The 18,762-nt window shown below is 36.2% G+C and overlaps 1 protein-coding gene across 2 annotated transcripts in view; it reads left to right on the forward strand.

Annotated features, from left to right (window-relative positions):
• CFAP300 (cilia and flagella associated protein 300) overlaps positions 1–18,762 on the forward strand; it is a 49,712-nt gene that overhangs the window by 17,118 nt on the left and 13,832 nt on the right. The window contains exons 5-7 of one of the 2 annotated variants that reach the window (XM_054592220.1): positions 802–974; positions 6,024–6,090; positions 7,207–7,315. In XM_054592220.1, coding sequence (XP_054448195.1) covers positions 802–974; positions 6,024–6,090; positions 7,207–7,315 — 349 coding nt within the window. Of the gene's footprint in view, positions 1–801; positions 975–6,023; positions 6,091–7,206; positions 7,336–18,762 lie in introns of those variants that run through there. The other variant, XM_054592221.1, reaches the window with a different exon arrangement.

The following is an 18,762-nucleotide window of genomic DNA, read 5'->3' on the forward strand; positions in this document are numbered from 1 at the left end:
ATTTTTATCTTATCTATATTTTATTGTTAGCTGTTTCACTTTTTTAAAAGTAGGTGGAGTATAAACAATTTAATAAAAGAAATATAGCATACATTCATTACCTGTTCATTTTTACCATAGTCAACACATTAATTAATTGCCTGTAATGCCCAATGGTATAAGAAAATCCCCAACATCAGACCTAGTCAAACTATTTTCTGAAAGTGGTAGCAGGGTCTGAATACAGCAAAAGTTAATGTAGATTGGTGATGTGTAAGGTGGTATTATTAGAGAAGAGCAGGAAAGGGGGAGGTGGTTCTGAGGCTCTAATTACCTGATAGTTAAAAATGGAGTAACGGGGGGTAAGGAAAGTAGTGATCCAAATACTGTAAGGTGAGAGGACTTAGAAAATGACCATTGTGTTTATCCTCCATAGAAGTAAAGACTATAGACTTAATGTGATAGAGAAATTTCTCTATTATTTGTGCTCCTGTTGTTTCCAAGTAAAATTTAAGGTGACTCAACACTAAGTTGCAATAGCACTAAAATAATTACCATAGATAAAAACCAGAACAAAAATAAAGTAGAATAGAAGGCTTAGACTTAGAGTTATTTCTTTCATAGAAGGTCAGTATGTAATGATAAAATCAGATGAAAACAAGTGCTGTAGGTCTCATAGGTCACGCTCTCCAATTGGCTCAGGATTGGTTATTATCATAGGACTAAAGTTATTTTTAAATATAAAAGTTGAAACTTTCAAAAATATAAAAATTAGAACCTTGAATTATATTACATTAAGATGAATTTTGTCATCTTACATAGGTTTTGCTAGTGGAAGACTCGGAAAAGTATGAAATATTCAGCCAACCAGATAGAGAAGAGTTCTTGTTTTGTCTTTTCAAACATCTTTGCCTTGGTGGAGCCCTTTGTCAATATGAGGATGTGCTTAATCCATATCTGGAAACGACAAAGCTTATCTATAAGGATCTAGTGAGGTAATGTTGCTAGATTACAATAACTAAACATCTGGTTATTAGAGTAAGTAATTCAATGATGGTGGGATTACCCAATATCTCTTTGTGGTCCTCTTACAACCAAAATATATAAAAATGACACCATCCTGGCCCCCTTTTTATAGCCTCCCCCTCTTCCAAGCTGGAGAATGTCTAGATTTCCCTGACCCTTGTTTTAGTGCTCAGTCCCCTCATCTGCTGCTTCTTGTTCCCTCATTTAGACGTTTTACCTGCTCCATTCCTCATTAACAACTGCCATCTTCCAGGCCTCCTTTTTTTTAAGTATATTTTATTGATTATGCTATTACAGTTGTCCCACTTTTTCTCCCCTTTACTCTCCTCTGTCCTGCACCCTGCCTCCCACCAGCATGCCGCCCTCCTTAGTTCATGTCCATGGGTTGTACATATAAGTTCCTTGGTTTCTCCATTTCCCATACTATTCTTCACCTCCCCCTGTCTATTTTTGTACCCACCATTTATGCTTCTTATTCCCTGTACCTTTCCCCACATTCTTCCCCCACCCCCTTCCCACTGATAACCCTCCATGTGATCTCTATTTCTGCGTCTCCTTTTTTACCTTGGGCTTCCTTTTAAATCTCAGGAAAACATGAGGTTCCCTCAGGATATTTGAATTTGCTTGACTAGTAGTAGAAAAAAATGATTACCTTTGTTCTGAAGAGATGGAAGAATTTTCATCTAGGTGTAATCTTCACTTTTGCAAACTAATCCCAAATCCCTGTTTGTTTTAGGTATTTTACTAGAGTTTTATTTATTTATTTTTTTTGGAGATCAAATGAGGATAAAAACTTTATGCCTTTTATTTATACTTTAATTTTCAGTGAAGTGGAAGTTCTTTCATTGGGTTTTTCAGTGATGAAGACATTGGATCATCTTTATGGGCAGAAGGGATAGGAACAAGTAAAACAAATGATCCCAGAGTTTAGTTATAAAATATGCTTTACTGGGAAAACAACAGAATTTGCTTCTTACCAAACTCTTACTGTTACTTACACTCAACACCACAATTCTCTTATCCATTCCCTGTGTCATATAGCTATACATCAGACTGCATGATTTAGCTATTTTATTTAATTTCTGATACTATGTTTTTAAAGACAAAAATATTTCTGTAAGTGGTCTGTGATTTTTAGTAAAACAATTATTAAAGATTGTTGGAAGAGATATGTTAGTAACAGAATTTCAGAAAAAGCGTACACATACCTACATCAAACGTATTCTGTCCTTATCATTTACAGTTCATGAAAACTTAAAAGACTACTTCTAGAACTCCCTGTAGATATTTCTCATTATACCATAGACACACATACTGCCACCAAAGTGTGTTGTCCCTCATCAGCCACATGAAGCTGTGGAATTCCTCACTACCATGCACTGTGGAGGAGGAAATTCTATTGGAGATATTTGAAATATAAGTAAGTTTAGAACCTAAACATTGAAGAAACTTAAGCTTTCCCCAACATTCCCTTCCCTGAATTCTCACCTGTGATTGTCTCCTACACTCTTTGGGTGCTAAGAAAAAGTATGACACAAAGAGTAATGGCCACTCATTAAATGAGTAGCCAAAATCCATGACCTCTTAACAGACAAATAAGAATTGTGTCCATAGAATCACTTAGGGCAACTAGCTAGTGTCAATATTGTGCACAAAACTCTGCCAAACTCTAAGGAGACTACAAGAGGAGCATTGGACAGTTCTTAACCTTAAGAAAATTACAAAAAACTAACATTAAATAATAGTAAAGGAATTGTTTAAAATCTTTCATAAGTAAAATTTTTATATAATCAAATGTTCAATTAGTTATAGGCAAGTGTTTATAGCTCTTTATACTTTAATAAATACTCCAGAATTTGAAAAGAGGAAATCGTCAATGTCAGTAGTCAGGGAAGTCTTCAGGGATTCAAATAGAGTCCATGAGCACCAGCAAAGAGCAAGGTGGTCTGTTCCCAATTCAGAGGAGAGGCACCACCGGTCCTCATGCTAGAGGAGGCTGAGAAGTAGCACAGTCCAGTTATAGCATAATTTTTTTTTTGAGAACCAAAAATATTTCTCTCATGGTCCAAGTTTTAAGCATGCTTATTAAGAATTTAGAAAAACATCTGCTGTCTTTCTAGTTATACATGCAGTATCTTCTTTACAATATAGTATCTAATCTGCCGTTACACATAAATGTCATCACTAATCCATTCTGACAAAGGAGACTATTCTTATGTTTGTGGATGTTGGGGACACATTGCAGAGCCTGATTTTAGGAGTCTCTGACTCAAACAAAAGGATAAAAACATTCTTAAGATATTTTATCCCTTATCATTATTACAAATCCTATAAAGTGCACCTTTTAAAAGTGCTGGAAAATATCTTCAAGTTTCATGGTTTCTTAAATATCATAGGCAATACTTTAGACCCATTTTATTAGAGAGTAAATGATCAACTGTTTCATTACACTTCAAAAATATCTATGCAGAGATAATTCTATAGTTACTGATGGTGCCTGTGTCTTTTCTACTTTAGACATGAAACACATGCTCTTGTCAAAGTTTTTGGAGAGGTTCCCCAAACTACATATCTGTCTTAGATGTGAAATTTTATGATTTGAACCGAGAGGCTTAGATTGTGGACTTCAGATGCTAATTAAGCTGTGGGATCCTTGTTTCTTAAAATGAGCAGTTATCTAGAATGGTCTATATACCGTGTTTATACTCAATGAGGACAGATCCTCAGATATTAGCACAAATGATACTAATAAGAAACCATTCATTATTTTATTTCTAGGCCATTAACATAATCAGACTTCAAAAATAGGAATTATGTTCCCGCATTCTTAAAAACCTATCTCAGAGAGTGAATTAGTGATTGCCAAAAATCTGATACAAGGCAATGATTAGTAGTGTAACTGAGGTCATTAATAAAGATCACTTTACATTGCCTTTTCTTTTTTTCTTAAGAGATACCAGACAGGTGATACTGTACTTGACCTATAAAAATTTAGACATTATCTTATGAGATATTTTAAAGTAATAGCAATATAGGATTAGAAGAGTAACATGATTTATTTCTGTTAAGAACCAACTTTTAATATATAAATTGTAGTTTTTTAAAAAAATAATATTCTTATGGTACATGTTAGTATGTGTTAAGTGGTTGTTAAATGAAGTTTCAAATACTAGATCTTCCTCTTAGTTTATTTGAAAAGCACAAATTTTACAAGGGTTTTTTTTTAGATTTTTATAAACTGAGGGGTAATTTACATACACTAAAGTGAACAAATCATAGTGTACATTCAGGTTGGTGAATTTTTATATATGTTTACACCCATAAACACCTCCAAATCAATATTTTAAATTAGATATAACTGTGAATATGTTCTTTATTTTGATTTGGGTGGTTATGTAGGTATATACAAGTGTTTTATATGTAATTGTTACAGCACAGCATTTTAACTGTAGTCTTCAACTTTTAAAGGTAGGTCTTGGACATTAGAGAAATCAAGTGATTTAGAGAAATCATTTCTCAGCCCATGTCTTAGAAATATATGGAAATCAATTTAATTATGTGATTCCTGGGTTTAAATTGGAATAAAATGTTTTAGAGATAAAAACTGCCTAAGAATCTTGAACCCTGAAATAGGTTAGATCTGGCATCCTCAATAGGTGCCTAAGCTCAAACACACACAAACACCCACACACACACCCCCCTCACCCTCCTACAAAGTCCATCTTCTTTCTACCACTTCCTCCTCTCTCTCTCCCATTACTTTCACATAAGTATTGAGGAAGAAGCAATGCTTTCACCTGATAAAGTGAAGAAGAGGGATATCTTCCTTTAAATTTAACCTATACCTGTCATACCTGAACAATACTCCTGACACATATTTATTTATAGAGAGTAGGTATAGGATAAACAGGTGCAGTGTAGGGAAAGAGAACTGGACTCTTGTCACCTAGGTTCTATTCCCAGAAATACCACTTTTAGTTGGAATATATAAAATGTATCATTTAATTTTTCTAGTCCTATTGTTTATAAAATTGGTAAAATAATGCCTACTTCACTGAATTGTGTGATCTTTATGAGGTAAATTATATAAAGAGATTTTGCAGATTATAAAGCATTATAAACATCATCTGTATATGTTTATATGTAGATGTCTATCAGTAGCTTATTTTCTCAATCCTCAGTTTGTTTCCTCACTATGTATTGCCACAGGTAATCTTCTGCAGGGAGTGTAACTGAATGAGAGCGACTGAGAGAAAATGCTTTTAATATTATACAATTTAGTAATATATAATTTAACAGTTTCCATATACATTATCCTGTTTAATTCTCCTGTGATCATTAAAAGAATCATAGTATGCCTTATTTACATATCAGAAAATTGAAGTTCAGAACAGTTCATCTTGCCCAAAGTGAAATAACAAATCAGTGGCAGAACTAGCATTTGCATTTAGGTCCTGTAATTCTTTAGTATGCATTTATCTACCCCTTACAACTGTCTACACTTCAGTCTAACTTTTACCAATTCGTGTTTTCCAATAATTGTCTCTGGTCTGAGAGTCATTTCATCATTTAAGTCTCAGAATGGCCTCCACCTTCTAAAATTCAGTTTTCTGCAATTTCAACTTAGTTGATTTTGCATCATCCTTGAATGAAACTTCAGATGCCATCCTTTTGAACAACTTTAGTTGGATGGTATATATTTCCATGTTATAGAGGGTCCAGCAGAAGTAACGCCTGCTTAAGTGCAGTTGGTAGGGTAGTAATATGGGTATAATAATTTATAGTTTTGAACATTTTGCCTAAAATGCATTATGGTGTGCTTGAATGTGATATTGTTATGTTACAGAATTACATGCTTATGATTTTGTAATAAAAGTTCTTGAAATAAAAAAGGGATGTTATTTGTGCTGATTCCTGTATATGATAAAGAACACCTAAATACTAAAAGGTATCAGTATTTTAAATGCATTATTCCAGTGCTTGTTATATTTAAAATGTACCTTTCCCCTCTATTTTAGTGTTCGAAAGCATCCTAAAACAAAGGAAATACAGATCACTTCTTTCATCTTTAAAGTTACAGCATATGTAAGTTGAGGGGAAATTTGCTGCCAATGAATTTAATTACTTGCTATTAATAGGGTTGTTACAACTGACATTATCAATTAGGGCTGTGTTATGCCTAGGAAAAAAGATGACGATGTTTAATTTCTTGTTAAAATTAAAAATTGATAAGGTATGCTTTTATTTGGAGAACAGTATGAACCTTTTTCCCTAGCTTCCTTTCTGTCATACATGTCTAATTGTAGCTCTTACTTAGTTAAAAGCTAAATCTGTGACTCAAGTGGAGTAAAACATAGTTCTCTGTCAAAGCACAATTTATAGGTCAAATAAGTAAGAATGCTATAAATGTCTTTATATCACAGAATTGGATGCTTGCAATTTAGTATACAAAAGATTATTGGCTCTCTGGCTGGTGTGGCTCAATGGATTGAGTTTTGGCCAAGGAACGAAAATGTCACAGGTTCCATTCCCAGTCAGAGCACATACCTGGGTTGCAGGCCAGGTCCCCAGCTGGGCGGTGCAAGAGCAACCAGTTGATATGTCTCTTACACATTGATGTTTCTCTCCCTCTCTTTCTCCCTCCCTCCTCTCTCTCTAAAAATAAATAAATAAAATATTAAAAGCTTTTTAAAAGTTTAAAAAAGAAATTCTAGTCTAAATAAAAGATTATTAACACAAAGAAGCACTTACTAAGTATCTCATTTAGTCAGTTCAATATTTATTGTGTGTTAGCTTCTGTGCTGGGCTAGGTACTTTTTGTTGATAAACCAAAGAAACATAGTCTTTCATAGTACATATGGACCATGTTTCAAAAGAAAGCAAAGACAGAAGAAAATTGCAAAGTATAAATTTTTGCAGTATTAACACTTCATAAGCACTTTTTTAAAAGATGGGATTTCTTTTTGAACTATAAATTCTATAAGGTAAAGAATTACGCATGTTTGTGTTGTACTGTACATATGTTTTGTTAGCATAGTAGACTGTGCTGATGATATTTTTAAAAAATTAGTTAACTGCCAATTTATTGTGAAAGATTTGATATGTTTCATGGCATTTTAACAGAAAATATAATAGTTAAGTATGTTGATTATTATTTAAATTAGGTTGTATCATCAGTAATTTTAAGTTTATCTTTTTCAGGATTCTGTTGGTGTATGCTACCCTTCAACAAAGAGCCATGAGCAGACATTTTCTTACTTTATTGTGGATCCCATCAAACGTCATCTTCATGTTTTATACCACTGTTTTGGTGTGGGAGAAATGTCTTAACAGTATACTTTCAGATTATCTATATTTACTATTTTTCTATTTGCTCATTTTTTATTTTAATACTGATTTATAGATAAACAATTACCTTGCAAGTTAATTAAAGTAAAATGTAAAGAACCAGCTTAGAGCAGAAGCAGACAAATGCCAAGATGCCTTTCTTTAAATTTGTCTGGAAAGTTAACATAGGAACCAGATTTCATTCCTAAAATAAGCTATACCAGTACATTTGGATAATTTTTACAGAAAGCTGCAAAGAACTAAACTCTATTTTATATTTGTTGCATTAAGATTCAAGTGAATCCTTAATTTTCCATGTATTTTATTTTAGAAACTAATTAATTCTGGATTGAAATTGTGGCAGAAAACTAAACACCTCTACCACTGATCATTAATATGAATTGTTAGCATTTTTAATTTTATTTGATTACATTTCTACATTGCATAAAGATTTGTATCTCAAGGGCTGTAAAAAGCATAAGAATTACTTTGCTTCATTTGCCGCACTTAAAATCCTCAGTTAAAAAACAATATTCTGGCCCTGACTGGTGTGGCTCCATTGCTTGGGCATCGTCCTACAAACCAAAAGGTTTCCGGTTTGATTCCCAGTGAGGGCACATGCCTGGGTTGCAGACCAGGTCCCCAGAAGGGGACACACGAGAGGCAGCTGATCAATGTTTCTCTCCCCGTCTTTCTCCCTCCCTTACCTGCTCTAAAAATAAAATAAAGCATTTAGAAAATAATGTTCTGAAAGCAATTGTAAACTCTTTTAGCATATAATAAATTAAAATAACAGCTGCTCCACAAGATCTACACATAAAGAGAAAGAGTGCCCCGATGGTATTATTAGGGTGGCAAAAGAGTTAAGGGTCTCTTAGTATTGTTTTTTCATTATATTCATAGAATGAATATATAACAGATTTCTTAAGGAAAAGCAATTGATGTATATCCCAAAGGTGATGGAGAGCTTGCAAGAAATGTTGAGACTTTGAGGAGAGGCAAGTTTGGAATATTTGTTTCTGTGTTGTAGAGATAAGCGTGATAATCTTGGATTTGAATTTGTAGATATATCTGGAAGGGACCTGGCAATTTGGGGGTGGAGGTCAGGAAAGAGAGTTTAATCTACTTTTAATACGTAGCATGTTAAATGTTTATTGAATGAATATTTTCCAGAGATGTTCATAGTATCCATAGATTTTAAAAAATCTTACATAAAACATGTAATCAAGAACTAAAGTGTCTATTTGCTACCAGTCTAGCTGCCTTCCAAACAGATCCCCTACAATTTGGGGACTCTTTCTTAATCAGTCAGTCAATATTTTTGAGTACCAATTTCATGCAAGACAGTGCTATTTACTTTGGGGAAATATACATTCCCTATAAACTTAGTAGAGAAGGTAATCTGTAACAGTGTGTCCATTAACAGTGCTTGTTACACGAATTCAGAGATGGAAGAGGTCACTATAAACTAGCCCTGAGAAGGGCTTGGTCTGACTGCTACAGAAAAATGGGTGTGGTTTCTCAACTGAAACGGAGAGTAGTCCAACTGAGACTGAGAGAAGCATGCTGTGGCAGAGTGCCCAGAGCCTCACTCTGGGATAAAAGTTCAAAGGTAGAAGATGGGGGACTGATTTTGAGGGGTTGCCAATATTTTTTTCTTTGTTCTAAAGGTGGAGATAGAATACACCTTTGAAGGAAGATTGAACTACTGTTTTGGAAAAATCATTTTAATGACCTATATGTGATTATACAAATTTTCTGTATTAAGAGGTAGTAATAAAGAATTTGAGCTAGGCAGTCAGATTGCCTGGATTCTTAATCCTGCTATTACTTGCCATGTGACTTTGAGCTAGTTATAACCTTTCTGTGCCTTAGTTGCCTCATCTGTAAAATGGGGAAATGAATAGAACTCCTTCATAGATTATTGTGAAAATTATTGGGTTGGCCAAAAAGTCCTTATGGTTTTTACCATAAAATAAAAGACACATGTTTATTTTCACCAATAACTTTATTGATTTTGATATTTTGAGTATGTCCACTCTCTCCAGCATGGTATAACATTGATTGTTCTCAATTAATGTCTTGATTTGATCATTATCAACTTCAGCTGTGCTCTACCCAAGCGTGGAGCATCGTCCAATGAGAAATCTCCAGTATGAAACTTCACAAACCACTTTTGATGTGTTCGATCAGTCACAGTAATTTCTCCATACACTGCACAAATCTTTTTCTGCATTTCAGTTGTGTTTTTATCTTTCTTGAAAAAATAAAGCCTAATGTGCCAAAAATGTTGCTTATTTTCTTCCATCTTTAATATTAAAATGGTTATACAAAAATTCACCAGTTTTGATAAGTTCTTTTTAAATTCATGTTGATGTGACAGCTGTCAAAATACAATCTAACAAAGTTGTTTCAATTGAGATTAAAGACAACTAAGCACTACTAGAGCCATCTTAAAGAAAAAATCAAATGAACTTTTGGCCAACCCAATATATGTATTGGGCTTAGAATGATGCCAAGCACATAGTTTAAGTGTTTGAATTTTGGCTTTCTTCATTTATTGAGGAAATATGAAAAAATCATGAGCTAAGCAGCATAGTAATGTAAAAAAAAATAAAAAAAAAAAGCTGTCTTCCTGAAAGTCAGAATTGCTTTTCTAATGAATATTTTATTATTAATTTGACTACATAGAATATAAGAGGTGGGAGCACTTTCTTTCCCCTCTCTCTGAGCCCCAGAGAATGTAAAGGACCTAAGCTTAGACTCCAGGTATTTCTTTGGCAGCATGTTGTACACTTAGAATTATTTGCTCAACTATTTGTAATTATTTAATGTCTTTCATGAAAACAGGAACTATGGCTATTTGCTTCTCCCTTGTATCCTCATATTGCCTGGCACATAACTGACACTCAATATATGTTTCCTGACTGACTGAGTCCATTTGATGGAGAGAAGCAGGCCCCGGAAGTGTGACTGTAGGTGTGGAGACTGAGCAGGGAAAAGGTTGGTGACAGGTCACAGGGCATCAGTAGTAGAGTAGTTTCATTAGTTATCCCTAAGCCTTGTGTAAAATTTTGCACACTAGTATACATCTGGATGGAGCTATACTGTGTGGGATTAGATTTGCAGCCTGGGAGCATGCCTGGGACAGAATTATCCCTGGAGAACAGCAGCAGCCTGTGGAAGTCAGCTTTGCAAGAGCAAGCAGTAATCAACTGAGGGGAGAGGATTATGCTGAAGTAAGAAACTGACCGTGGTGAAAAGTGATAACATAATGGTTTTCTGGGACTTCAGAGTATTTTTTAGAAATTCTGAAAATGACTTAGAAAGCTTACAGAAGTATAATTTGGACATTCAGCCCGCTGAGCCACGCCAGCCAGATATAATTTGGACATTGAAAAAAAGGATTTACAGAGAGAGAAGATGGCGGTGATATAGGTGGAAACTGAGCCACTTGCTCATTCACCCAAGTTGGAAACTTAGCTGATCTTCCAAAAGACAAAGTGAACAGCCAAAAGAATCTTAGCTGATATGAAGATCAGAAGCCAAAGTGTACAGAGGATGCTTCAAAACGGGCAGTAAGGAGGTTTTATAGGCAGAAGGGGAAAGTCCCTGGGCGTGGCACCGGAAACCGTGGTTGCCTGGGGTCAACATCGGAGAAGAGCCGGGTGAATGATAGCAGCTAGCAGCTCCCTGCACTTCCCAGAGTGGGGAAATCACAGACATGCTCCAGGGGAGACCCGAAGGTGTCAGGTCACCAGGGAAAAAGAGGCGGCGCACACACAGTGGGCAGCACACCCAAGCTGGGACAGCAGTTGCCAGCCGGGACAGTGCCAGAGAGAGGAGGGATCCTGGAGGCACTTGGAGCTGGGAGAAGAGGTAGATCCCCAGCTGGCTGTGACTAAGATAGACTCTGGACTTTCCAGAGAGTTGGAGTGTGTGGAAAGCAGGGCAGCAGCTCAGAGCAGCAGTGGCGCCCACAGACACTTTTTGCAAAAGGGGAACTGAGGCACACTAGGCAGGGACCCCGCGCACACAGCTGCTTGGCCAGCAAGGAGAGAGGATTATGGGTGCAGTTTGCCCCCACTCAGCACAGCTCATGGATTGATCAAAGGGGTGCAAAGTGAGGTGATTTATCAGTGCCAGACGGGGCAACTGGGCAGAGTAGAGAGTGCAGACCTCAAGGTGCTGGGAGGGCAAGTGGACTAGAAACTGAGCACCTGTGATTATTATAGCCCAGGCTGAGCCCCCTTAGGGGAACCACCAGAAAGGGAAAACCAAGCCCAAACCCCCACAACCTGCAGGAGCCAGAGTCTGGAAGGGCTGGGCAGGCTTAACAACCAGCAGGGGGCTTGTCTTTCTTTTTTTTTTTTACCCCCAAGAGTAAGACAGTAAGACCTGGAGCTAAGAGAAAACCAGACACAGGTCCAGAAAGAAGTCAGAAGGCAAACACCAACAGCTGAGACAATTTTCACCTTGCTCTTCATCAGAACGTGCATTTTTTTTTAAAATTTCTTTTCTTTCCTTTAGTTTTTTTTTTCATTTGTTTAGGGTTTTTTGTTTGTTTGTTTTTTATGGGGGTTTTCATATTGCATTTTAATTTATCTTCTTTCACTTGTATTCCAAATAACTCACTACTCGTTGTCTTTTACTTTTTATTCTTTTTATTCAGATTATATATTTTTTATCATATTATTGTTATTCCAAATCCCACATAGCACCCTTCCCTGGTCTTAATCCATTTTGCCATTTCCTGAGCTTTACTACTGCTGTTGTAAATTTTATTTTCTCTCACTACACCATGTTCCTATCCCTTACTCTCACTATTTCTCCTCCATCTAACCTGCACAAATGCTCTTCTTTCATAAGTTAGCTCATTCTTTTTTGCCCTCTTATAAGAGTCTTGTTTCCTTTCCATCTTTTATAAACAGTGGCTAGTTGGGTGAAATACCAGTTATTGCTGTACTTCTCCAAAAGAACTCCTGTTTGTTCTCTTTTTGTTTGTACTTTAAATCCCACAAAACAATCTCCCCCTGTTTTACTCCATTTCACCTTCTCACTGCCCCTGATCAGTTGAGTGAGGAATTTTATTTCATTTTTTGGTCTCCTCTCTCAATCTGGGCTTTACTCTTTACTCTTATTAATGTGCTTCCCTCATCCTCTCAAAATCATTTTTCTCTACTCTAGACATCTCATTCACTTTTCAATTTTGTGCAATATTCTTATTCCTGTTCCACCTTTATTAAACTTAATTCAGCTGTCATTGCTATCAACCCTGCTGTCGTTTTCTGCAATTTTGCTCCTGTTAGTCCAATACTTTGTCAATTTTACTTCAAACTTCATAGTATACTTTTTCCTTTTCTTACCCCATTGTTCCCATCACGCGTCTGTGTTTTATTTATGTTTTAAATTGTGTTCTCTCCTTTTCTTCGCCTCACTTCTATCCCTACTCTTGTCAATTCTCCTCCCTCTTCCCACTCAACATTTTCCCCTCTTTTAGTCATCTCATATTCCCTTTGTCATATCTTATAATATTCATAATCTCTCTTCACCTTTATTAATCTTTGTTCAGTTGCAACTGAGATTGCTGATGTGGTAGGGGGCTGCTTTTTCCTGGCATAGGTTTGGTTGTCTGGTAATACTGCTTTGCTAACCAACACCTGTACAACAGCATACAAGACAAGGTGGGAGTTTTGACTACCAGTAAGCCTGCTGGAGGGAAGAACACACCAACAAAGAATCCACCAACAAGTAAATCCCGAGTACAACAAAAGGGCCCACACAAACAGAAGAAGGGGCAACCCTAGAGCATCCAGACAAGGAAATCAAAGAGACTGCATCACTGAGTCTCACAGAACTACCACAAAAGTTCACCTGATGAAGACAGGCAGGCAAAGCAGAGAACCCTGAGAAGCAGAAACAAACAAAAAGAGTCACCTAAAATGGGAATGGGAAAATTCCCATAAAAGAGCCAAATAAAATTGAGGCACACAGTCTATCAGATATAGAAATGGTTATAAAAATGGTTATAAGGATGCTCAAGGAACTGAGTGGGAACTAAAACAGCATGAAAAAGGAAATATAAACTATAAACAAGAACCAGGGGGGACAATGAAGAATACAAGATCTGAAATAAAAAATACAGTAGAAGGAACTACAAACAGGCTGGATGAAGCAGAGGACTGAATCAGTGAGCTGGAAGACAAGTTAGAAAGAAATACCCAGGTAGACCAACAACTGGAAAAAAGACTCAAAAAGTATGAATATAGCTAAAGGGCACATCAGGACAACATGGAATGTAACAACATTCGAATGATAGGAATACCAGAAGGAGAAGAAAAGGAGCAAGGGATAGAAAACCTGTTTGAAAAAATAATGACAGAAAACTTCCCTAACTGGGAGAGAGGAAAAGCCATGCAAGTTCAGGAAGCACAGTGGGACGCAATCAAGATGAATCCAAAGAGTCCCACTCCAAGACACATCAAAATTAATATGCCAAATTTTAAAGACAAAGAAACTTAAAAGCAGCAAGAGAGAAACAGTAACATATAAGGGAGCCCCAAAAAGGCCAGCAGCTGATTTCTCAACAGAAACACCACAAGACAGAAGGGAATGCCAAGAAATATTCCAACTCGTGAAAAGCAAAGGCCTGCAACTAAGACTACTCTGCCCAGCAAGGCTCTCATTTAAAATGGTAAGTGAAATAAGGAGTTTCCCAGACAAAAGAGTGTTAAAGGAATATACCTCCACCAAACCAGCATTGCAAGACATGCTAAAGGGATTGCTTTAACAAGATGAAGGTATAGAGTGAGAGAGAGAGGAACACAGTACAAAAGAAAAAAGTGGCAATGAATAAATACCTATCAGTAGTAACATCACATATAAATGGATTAAACACTCCAATCAAAAGACAAGGGTACCTGAATGGATAAGAAAACATGACCCGCACATATGCTGCCTACAAGAGACCCACCTCAGAACAGAAGACCTACACAGACTGAAAGTGAAGGGTCAGGAAAAAATATGCCAAGCAAATTGACAGGAAAAAAAAAAAGAAGACAGGGTAGCAATACTTATATCAGACAAAATAGACTCTAAAACAAAGGCCATAAAAACAGACAAAGAAGGTCATTTCATAATTCTAAAGGGAAGAATCCATCAGGAAGCTAGAAACATTGTAAACATATATGCACCTGACATAGGAGTTCCCAAATATGTAAGGAAAATCTTGGAAGACTTCAAGAAAGATATAGACAGTAACACACTTACAGTAGAGGATTTTAATACATCACTGTCAACAATGGACAGATCTTCCAAACAAAGTGTCAACAAGGACATTGTGGCACTGAACAACACACTAGATCCAATGGGCTTAACTGATATATACATAATCTTTCACCTCAAGGAAGCAAAATATACATTCTTTTCAAACGCACATGGAACATTTTCAAGGCTAGACCACATGATAGGACACAAAACAAGCCTCAAAAAAATTCAAGAAAATTGAAATCATACCATTTTATTGGATCACAATGGCTTGAAACTAGAAACCAGCCTCAAGGAAAAAACTCAAAAACATTCAAATACATGGAGACTGAATAACATGTTATTAAACAATGAATGGGTAAATAATGTGATCAAAGAAGAAATCAAAAAGTTTCTGGAAACAAATGAAAATGAACACAAAACAACCTAAAATCCATGGTGCACAACGAAGGCAGTTCTGAGATGGAAATTCTTAGCAATACATGTCTACCTAAAAAGATAGAAACATATCAAATGAACAAACAAACCCTACATCTACAACAACTAGGGGAATAACAGCAAATAAAGCTCAGAAAGAGAAGGAAGGAAATAATCAAGATCAGGGAAGAATTATGACATGGAGACTAAAAGAACAATCCAAAGGATCAATAGATCCAGGAGCTGGTTCTTTGAAAAGATAAACAAAATCAACAAACCTTTAACCATACTCATCAAGAAAAAGAGAGAGATGACCCATATAAATAAAATCAGAAATGAAAGAGGCAAAATTACAAAAGATACCACAGGAATACAAAGGATCATAAGAAATTACTATGAACAACTATATGCCAAGAAATTTGAAAACCTGGGTGAAATGCACAAATTTCTAGAAACATATAATTCTCCAAAACTGAGCCAAGAAGAAGCAGAAAGCCTGAATAGACCAGTATCAGCTAGTGAAATTGAAGCAGTAATCAAAAAACTACTGGCACACAAAAGCCCTGGGCTAGACAGATTCACAGGAGAATTTTCCAAAAATTTTAGAGAAGAGCTAACCATGATTCTTCTCATACTATTCCAAAAAATCCAAGCAGAGGTAAGATTCCCAAATTCTTTTTCTGAGGCCAGTATTATCCAAATCCCAAAACCAGATAAAGACACAACAAAGAAATAAAACTACAGGCTAATATCACTGATGAATATAGATGCTAAAATCCTCAACAAAATATTGGCAAACTGGATCCAGCAATACATTAAAAAGATCATACACCATTATCAAGTGGGATTCATCCCAGGCATGCAAGGTTGGTATGGTATACACAAATCAATAAATATGATACAATACATAAACAATACAAAAGACAAAAACCACATGTTCATAACAATAGATGCTGAAAAACATTTGATAAAGTACAGTTTTTATCATTTATGATAAAAACACTCAGCAAAGTGGGAATAGAGGGAACATATCTCAACATAATAAAGGCCACATTCGAGAAACCTACAGCCAACATTATACTCAATGGACAAAACTAAAAGCTTTCTTCCTAACATCTGACAAAAGATAAGGGTGTCCACTTTCACCTCTTCTATTCAACTTAGTATTGGAAGTCCTGACCACAATGATCACAGAAGAAAAAGAAATAAAAGACATCCAAATTGAAAAGGAGGGAGGAAAACTGTCATTAATTGCAGATGACATGAGAGTGTACATAGAAAACCCCATAGACTCCACCAAAAAAACTACTTGACCTAATAAATGAATTTCACAGAATGGTGGGATACAAAGTCAACATTCAGAAATCGAAAGCATTTTTTGTACGCCATTAGTGAAATATCAGAAACAGAAATTAGGAGGAAAATCTCATTTACAATAGCAACAAGAAAAATAAAACACTTGGGAATAAACTTAACCAAGGAGGTAAAAGACCTGTACTCAGAAAACTATACAACATTGAAGAAAGAAACTAAGGAAGACACAAATAAATGGAAGCACATACTGTGTTCATGGATTGAAAGAATTAATATCATTAAAATGTCGTTACTACCCAAAGCTATCTATAGATTTAGCACAATCCCTATCAAAATAACAATGACATATTTCACAGATATAGAACAAACATTTCAAAAATTTATATAGAACCATAAACAACCCCGAATAGCCTCAGCTATTTTGAGAAAGAAGAACAAATTAGTGGGGATCACAATACCTGATAACAAATTATATTACAAGGCTGCTGTAATCAAAACAGTCTGGTACTGGCATAAGTACAGACACATAGACAAATGGAACAGAATAGAGAGCCCAGAAATAAACCCATGTCAATATGGTCAGTTAATATTTGACAAAAGGGGCAGGAACATAAAATGGAGTAAAAACAACCTCAATAAATGGTGTTGGGAGATTTGGATACGTGAGTGCAAAAAAATGGAACTAGACTGCTAACTTACACAATACACCAAAATAAACTCAAGATGGATAAAAGACGTAAATATAAGTCATGATACCATAAAACTCCTAGAGGAACTAGACAGGAAGATTTCAGATATCCCAAGCAGCAATATTTTCACCAATACACCCTCTAGGGCAAGGGATATAAAGGAAAAAATAAACAAATGGGACTACATCAAACTAAAAAGCTTCTTCCTGGCTAAAGAAAACATCAAGAAAATAGAAAGGGAATAAAGTGTATGGGAAAATATATTTGCCAATGATACCTCAGGCAAGGGTTTGATCTCCAAAATATATAAAGAATTCACACGACTCCATACAAGGAAGACAAACTATCCAATTAAAAAATGGGCAAAGGACCTGAACAGGCACTTCTCCAAGGAAGATATACAGAGGGCCCAGAGACACCTGAAAAAATGCTCAACATCACTAGCCATTAGAGAAATACAAATTAAAACCACAATAAGACACCACTTCATACCCGTCAGAATGGCCATCATTAATAAATCAAACAATTGCTAGCGAGGATGTGGAGAAAAGAGAACCCTTGTGCTGGTGGGAGTGCAGACTGTTGCAGCCACTGTGGAAAACAGCATGGAATTTCCTCAGAAAACAAAACTAGAACTGCCTTTTCATCCAGGGACCCCACTGTTGGAACTATACCCTAAAAATCCTGAAACACCAATTCAAAAGAACCTATGCGATGTAGTGTTCATAGCAGCGTTATCTACAATAGCCAAGTGCTGGAAACAGACTAAGTGCCCATGAGTAAATGAGTGGATCAAAAAACTGTGGTACATTTACACAATGGAATACTAAGCAGCAGAAAGAAGAAGGGACCCCTACCCTTCTCAACAGCATGGATTGGGCTGGAGAGCATTATGCTAAGGGAAATAAGCCAGGCGGTGAAAGACAAATACCATGTGACCTCACCAATAAGTGGTAGAACCTAATCAACAAAACAAACAAATGAGCAAAATAGAACCAGAGACATTGAAATAAAGGACAAATTGACAGCAATCAGAGAGGGGAGGGGAGAGAACGATAACAGGGGAAAGAAGTAGAAAGGGCAAGCAAAGCTACACGAATAGAGGACTCATGGACACAGACAGTAGGGAGATAAACTGTGGGAGTGGGGGGTGCAGTGTGGGGCAGGGGAGAGCAACAGGGGGAAAAGTGGGACAACTGTAATTGAAAACCAACAACAACAACAAAAAAAATGCTCTGACCTATTTGAAGTTGACATATGGTCCAGAATCTATTCAACTGTTGTGTATTAAGCATCTCCCAGGTGCCAGGCTTTGAGTTAGGCCTAGGAATTCCACAAATTAAAAGTCCCTGCACTTAATGAACTTAGAGTCTATTGAGGGAAGAGACAGTTAAAGTGCAGTTAACTCTTTCGTTCATCAGTTCTTTGGAGTGCCTGTTGTGTTCCAAGCACTATGCTATGTGCTGACACAGACACCGTCATTCTTATGATACTTAGAGTCTAATGGGCAATACAGAAAAGTAAATAGAGAATTACAATTTGGTGAGATAATCATGACAAAGCTAAGCTTTATAATAACTGGGCTCCACAGGAAGACAAATTTTATGTGTGGGGGTTGGGGATAAAAGTGCTTTGGGAAAAAAAGAAAAAATTACAAAATGGCTGTTACACAGTGTATAATACAGTGGTTAAAAACCTGGCAAAATCATACCTACTAATTTAGACTCCCAGTTCTTCCCCTTAG

The sequence above is a fragment of the Pteronotus mesoamericanus genome, unplaced genomic scaffold (genome assembly GCF_021234165.1).
Source record: "Pteronotus mesoamericanus isolate MK-2021 breed Mesoamerican mustached bat unplaced genomic scaffold, CSHL_Meso_final scaffold_36, whole genome shotgun sequence".
NCBI classification, from domain to species: domain Eukaryota; kingdom Metazoa; phylum Chordata; class Mammalia; order Chiroptera; family Mormoopidae; genus Pteronotus; species Pteronotus mesoamericanus.